The following is a 6946-nucleotide window of genomic DNA, read 5'->3' as shown; positions in this document are numbered from 1 at the left end:
TTTAAACCTGTTTTGACCTCTTTACAATCAACTTCAGGGGTAGCTACTAGTTTTTCTCATTTAAATCAAGAAAGAAAGAACCAGTCAGAGTGGGCACACCATCTGGCTGTTAGCATCAGGAAACCTAAACTATTGCAAGGCTTGAGCCTACCCAGTACCTGAGATTCAATTTCTTCATACAATCAGTGTCTGTTAAGTAAGTAAAGTGGTTGGCAAGCCATTGTAGCAAGAGGACATTTTCAGTGACATGGAACTGCAGCCTGTAGGAGCTTCACCAGAAGCGCCAGCATGTAAACCTGCTGCCCTCCTCTCTTTCCCTCAGTGCTCGGACCTGTTGTCTTGACTCTCCATGGTCTTGGCCAACCTCTCCTCCTCGCCAGAGTTCCTCCTCCTCGGCCTGATGGACGGAACAGACGTCCACCCGCTGCTGTTCCTGCTCTTCCTCGGGGTCTATCTGTTCAATGCCCTGGGTAACCTGAGCATGGTGGCGGTGGTGAGAACCGACGCGGCCCTCCGCTCCCCCATGTACTACTTCTTGGGCCACCTGAGCCTCGTCGACGTCTGCTTCACCACGGTGACAGTGCCCCGGCTGCTCATCGGTCTGCTCCAGTCGGGCCAGGTTGTGTCCTTCGAGGGCTGCTTCGCCCAGATGTACTTCTTCGTGGCGCTGGGCATCACCGAGAGCTACCTGCTGGCTGCCATGTCCTACGACCGCGCGGTGGCCGTGTGCAGGCCCCTGCACTACGGTGCTGTCATGACGCCCCGGCGCTGCGCGGTGCTGGTGGCCGCGTCCTGGACCCTGTCGCACCTGCACTCGCTGCTGCACACGCTGCTCATCTCCGCACTGTCCTACCCGCCCGCGGCCGCCGTGCGCCACTTCTTCTGCGACATGACGGTGATGCTGAGCTTGGCCACCTCGGACACCTCGGCTGCGGAGACTGCCATCTTCTCCGAGGGCCTGGCCGTGGTCCTGACCCCGCTGCTCCTCGTGTCCCTCTCCTACACCCACATCCTCCTGGCGGTGCTCGGGGTGCAGTCAGCAGGAGGTCGTCGTCGCGCTTTCTCTACCTGTGGTGCCCACCTAGTGGTGGTATCGCTCTTCTTTGGCTCGGTCCTCTCGGTCTATTTCCGGCCATCTTCGGCCTACTCGGCCCGCTATGACCGCTTCGCCAGTGTGGTCTATGCGGTGGTCACCCCGACCTTGAACCCTTTCATCTACAGCCTTCGCAACAAAGAAGTCAAGGGCGCCCTGAAAAGGGGGCTCCGATGGAAGGCTGTATCTGGAGAGGCGTGAAAGCAGGTCTGCAGCCACTGGTATTTAAAGATAACAGAAGAACACCTCCCTTTTTTAGTTTAATATATTAGAGAGAGAGAGAGAGAGAGAGAGAGAGAGAGAGAGAGAGAGAGTGTTGTATGAGAGAGAGAGAGAGAGAGAGAGAGATCCTATATGTCATTTCTTCGTAAATTAAAAATAGACCTGAAGCAAATATACACTCAAGTGTTTCTTCATTCAAATGGGTGCATGACAGCTAAGATGGTTTTTTGTACTGTCAAGTGTTTGAAATCATACTTTAAAATTGGAGTGGATAAATGGAAAACGAATAGGGAGTGCTGAATAAATCTTATATCTTATAGAGAAGAGGTGGGGAGAATATTATGAGAGCAAGTGGATGAGTGGGTGAATGGAGAAAAACTTGAGAAGTGATAAAAATAGTTTTTAAAGATATTTGGAGGAAGAGGGTGGTATCTGCGGCAGTAATACACACCACTTCAACCCTTTAGACTCTTCCTAGAAACTTCAGTCAAGATAGATATTTTTATACTATTTTAAAATTTTATTCTATTTCCTGAACTATATCCATTTTTAACATTTTTAAATGAAATCACCAAGACATACAGAGTTAACAAGTTACTGATAGTTGAGTTTGGGTTACACACTTCAATACCCATCCCTTTGCCAGTGTTCATTTTTCTATCACCAATTTCCCCAGTTACCCTCCCATCAGCCCAATCCCAAACTCAGCCTGCTTCTATAGCAGAAACTTTTCTTCTCTCTCTTTATCGCCTTTTTTTTCACTTTAGGCTTGCAATAATATTACTGAAAGAGTACATACAAATTACTTTACTTCCTTTCAAGTTCCAGTTCTTTTCCAGAATTATCATTTCCAACTCTTGCTGTCATAGTGGTCCCTTCTCTTTCTTAACTTCACTCTACTCCCACTCACTTTTCTATTTCTTTGGGTATTATTTTCATACAATAGAGTTATTTCATTTTATTTTGTTTTATATCCTGTGCGATCATTCTATATATCCATTTATTGTTATGGTAAAAATTTAAAAGTAGGGACCGGAGAGATAGCATTGAGGTGGGGCATTTGCCTTTCATGCAGAAGGACGGTGGTTCGAATCCTGGCATCACATATGGTCCCCTGTGCCTGCCAGGGGCGATTTCTGAGCATAGAGTCAGGAGTGGCCCCTTATCGCTGCCAGGTGTGACCCCCCCAAAAAAACAAAAAGAATTTAAAAGTAGGGGTCAGAGATAGTATATGGCTAGGACACTAACTTGCCTTGCCTATATTCAATCTGGGTTTAAGTCCCAGAACCCCAGATCTCTCCTGCCAGGAGTAATCCCTGAGCACAGAGCCAGGAGTAATACCTGAATACAGCAGAGAACACAGTCTGCTACATACAGGACAACAGCCCTAAGTGCTGTATTATTTACTCCAGCACACACACACACACACACACACACATACACACACACAATCACTTTTTTTTAAGTTGAGATAAAGATAAGATTCCATTATCCAATCTAACTTTCTCTACCACCTCAGTTAACTCTTCAGTACTGTTTATCTATTACTTTCATTATCTTTCTCAGTCTCTCTGGCTCTCTTCTTTCATTTCTCTCACCTCCTGTCTGGTCTCCTCTCCTGTTTTGAGACTTACATATTTTTATATATTGTTCCGCAATTTCCTTTTTCTAATGAAACAATATGTCTAGGCGTTCTTTTCTTATCTCTACAAATAGAATCTCCTCATTTTGTACTATGACTATTCCACAGTTTAATATTCTTTACTAATACTATGCTTTCCCAATGTTTTGCTGTTACTATAATGTAATGATATACTTATAATAAATACCATAAAAATACTATACAGTGATGACTTGCCTTTTCCATGGGTTATGTGCTCTATCCACAATCTTTTGTTTAAATATCAGAGGATTCCAGGAGAAAAAAATGGGGTTAGAAAACCAGCATTTTCCCCAGACACTTAAATCTAGGAAGTTAATACTCTTAAAGAACTGTAATCTATTCAATTTGCTATGATGTCAAGCAAATTTTGGAAATATGTTTGAAAACATTTTTCTGCATTTATAATTTTTAAGTTGTATATATTTTCATGATTTTTTTTGTTTTTTTGGGGGGGCACACCCAGTGACGCTAGGGGTTACTCCTGGATATGCACTCAGAAATCGCCTCTGGTTTGTAGGACCATATGGGAGGCCAGGAGATCGAACTGCAATCCTTCCTAGGCTAGCACGTGCAAGGCAGATGCCTTACCACTTGCGCCACCGCTCAGGCCCCTATTTTCATGATTTTAACATTGTTTCTTTAGATACACATTTTGCAACTTTTCAACTCCTAGAGTTATTTCTTAAGACTTTTTTCATTATATATCCAAAGAACAACACTCATTTAGTTTATTATTACTATATTTGTCTTGGTTTTCAACCCCACTAAATTTTCACTTTAGAATTAATTTCTCCTATTTTTTCTGTTGGTTTTGTTCTATTTTCCTAGATTTTTAAAGATGATTTTTACTTCAGCAGAGGCTGACATTTCTTCTAATATAAATAACATATAACTTTTATTTTTATTGGGGTTTGTTTGTTTTTTGAGGAGGAGGGTGATGACATGCTCATCACTTGCTGCAACTTCAGGTTCTCTTGAAGTCAGTCATGTTTCATACTTGATTCTGAGTTTCAAACTTTGTTGTTACTATTGGGACTCCTCATACCTTATCTTGACAACCCCAGAGATACACTGTTTCTCAACTCTGTAAACTTTTGAAGAAATAATTTCATGCATTTAGAACATTGTAAAGAAATAGTCCATTCCGTCTACTTGTTGAAGGGAGTTTACCTTAATAAAACTTTGTTGAAATCAATTTGGCAATTTTTATCCAATTATATATAACATGTTCATGTTCTTTCATCTAGTGCACTTACTTCTAAGTATATGTCCACCAAAACAAACTACAAGTCTACAAAAAATATATTACCAGGAAAAAATTGAAGCACTTTTCAAAACCATAAAAATACTAAAAGAATCCATTTTCCGTCAAAAACAAATGATTAAAATAAATTATGGTCAATTTATCCATTTAACAAAACATTAGGTAGTCTGAAAATTTATATAACTTTATATGAAATGCTGAATCTAAATATATTTTAAGTGAAATCAATGTGAATATATGTATAATGTAACCCTATTATTTTATTACATATAATGTTATTCTGTACATAGAAAATACCTGAAAATATATTTTTAAATTTTGAACTGCTCTCATGGGAAATATGAGAAGCAAAACTATGGGAGATAAAAAATTTATTTTATTTATTTCTTTTTATGTTAAATATATTTATCTTTTTTATATTAATGAATTATTTCAGGGAGAACATTATTTTTTGAAGAAAAATGAGAGATAGTATAGGGAGGACTTAAAGACATAGAGGGGCTCCTCCCAACTGTCTTTTTTTTTCCCAACAGAACCATAGAAATTGAATCTTGTTCTGCCTCATAAATTGACAGGGGGAAAAAAGTAGAAGGTAACTGGCAAATAGTCGCATGAACATTGAGTAGAAATAAAAAATGATCAGACCTAAATACCAAACCCAAAGTTAATGACAATACAATCAAGATTCCCAATCTACAACAAGCTATACACAAAGGGGACCTGTTACACTAGCAGTCCAGGGGGCAAATGGGGGTGGTATGGAATGTATGCTGGGAACAGAGGTGAAAGGAGGACAGCACTTGTGGTGGGAATGGCCCTAATTCACTGTCAATATGTACCTTAAATATAACTGTGAAAGACTTGTCATTCAGACTGGTCACAATAAAAATTATTTAAAAAGAAAAAAAGAGCTATACACCAAATATTATCCAATGAGTACCACCAGAGGTCACTTTTGAGCACAGAACCAAGCATAGCCCCTGAGCACCACTGATTGTGACCTTCCCCCAACAACAAAAAAGTAACTCAAAGTTATTATTACAAAGGCTTCTTTTTAGAAAACAGAATTTTAGGCATGTGTTCATTTAAGGAAACATGAAAATGTATTCAAATAAAATCAATAGTCTATATCAGCATTTATAATACACTGATCTTGGCATTGTAGAAATTATAGAACACTGGGTCTTGCAAGCAGCTGATCTGTGTTTGATCTCTGAGATTCCAGATGGCCCCCTGAACCTGCCAGGAGAGATTTCTCAGCCCAGAGATAGAAGTAACACCTGAGAGACACTGGGTGTGACCAAAAGAGAAAATTATTAAGCTTCTATTTTCTAGATACATACCAGATTTGTTGATAAAATAAAGAATCAAATAATTTGAACATAAAATTTCAAAGGAAAACAATTCTACCTAGGAATTACAAATAGAACCAGAAATTCTTTGATAATTATTTGTTATCTAGTCTTCATGTGGGCCACAGTTCACAACTGATTTCTGCACTTAATCCCATTTTATATAATATAAATTCAAGAGAAATTCTCATCCAATATATAGGGTATTTTCCAAAGAAACAATTTATTAAATTCAGATGCCCAACAACAGATGAGTGGCTAAAGAAACTGTGGTACATTTACACAATGGCATACTATGCAGCTGTCAGAAAAAAATAAAATCATTAAAATTTTCTTATACATGGGTGAGCATGTAAACTACTATGCTGAGTGAAATAAATGAGAGGGATAGAGATAAACACAAAATAGTCTCATTCATCTATGGGTTTTAAGAAAATAAAAGACAATTTGTAAAAAGAACACCCCCCTTCTCCAGTGCAACATTCCCACCTACAATCATGTTTATAATTATGGTGCTTAAATATATTATTTTGCAAAAAAAAGACATTATTGTAATAATACACAGAGATAATAGATGTAAGATTTGGAAGAACCAGCCCATGATATGAAGCTTACCACAAAGAGTGGTGAGTGCAGTTAGAGAAATAACTGCACTGACAACTATCAAGACAATGGTAGTGAGTGAGAGAAATAGAATGCCTGCCTCGAATACAGGCAAGGGGTGAGGAGAAAAGACTTGGGGGCATTGTTGGGGAGGAAAGACTTGGGGGCATTGTTGGTGGGAATGTTTCACGGTGAAGAGGGGGATCTTTTTTATAACTAAAACTCAACTACAAATATGTTTGTAATCATGGTGCTTAAAGATATTAAAAATAATAATAAATTAAAATAAATAAATAGAAAACATAATAATTAATGGGAACATTATAGCTTTATAATGTTCTCATAAAATGCTATCAATCTACATCTAAAAGTAAAATTAAGAATTAACTGTTATCAAGAGAAATTATAATCCTAGGAAATAAGTTATGAAAATATATTATAAATTGGAAGATATTCTTCATTGAATAAATATATTCACCAAATGAAATGACTAAGAAATTTTAATTTATCTTTTATGAGAGTAGAAAGTACTGTATATTCTTTGAGTACAATAAACACCACATGTATATCCTTGTGCTACATGACATTTTGAACCCAATAGTAAACCCAAGAGGCATAATTGACTGTACTTGGGGAAGCTCCTCCTAGAAAGTGTTACATTTGTAGCACTGAGTTTTGCTTCTACTAAACTATTTATAGGATATATTGATGAATATTACATGGTTGAAAATATAATTTAATCCTTAGAG

The 6946-nt window shown here is 38.4% G+C and overlaps 1 protein-coding gene across 1 annotated transcript; it reads left to right on the top strand.

Annotated features, from left to right (window-relative positions):
- Positions 1-349: 349 nt before the first annotated feature.
- Positions 350-1294, top strand: LOC126021092 (olfactory receptor 1L6). Its single transcript, XM_049782620.1, has one exon. It carries the CDS (start codon positions 350-352, stop codon positions 1292-1294), a length of 945 nt encoding a protein of 314 aa, XP_049638577.1.
- The last annotated feature ends 5652 nt before the right edge of the window (positions 1295-6946 follow it).

Source organism: Suncus etruscus, chromosome 1 (genome assembly GCF_024139225.1).
Source record: "Suncus etruscus isolate mSunEtr1 chromosome 1, mSunEtr1.pri.cur, whole genome shotgun sequence".
Taxonomy (NCBI): domain Eukaryota; kingdom Metazoa; phylum Chordata; class Mammalia; order Eulipotyphla; family Soricidae; genus Suncus; species Suncus etruscus.
This window is presented reverse-complemented; position numbering and strand designations above follow the sequence as displayed.

Bases quoted from the DNA above. Each gene is read 5' to 3' on its own strand.
- LOC126021092 (XM_049782620.1), top strand. From the start codon at position 350: ATGGTCTTGGCCAACCTCTCCTCCTCGCCAGAGTTCCTCCTCCTCGGC.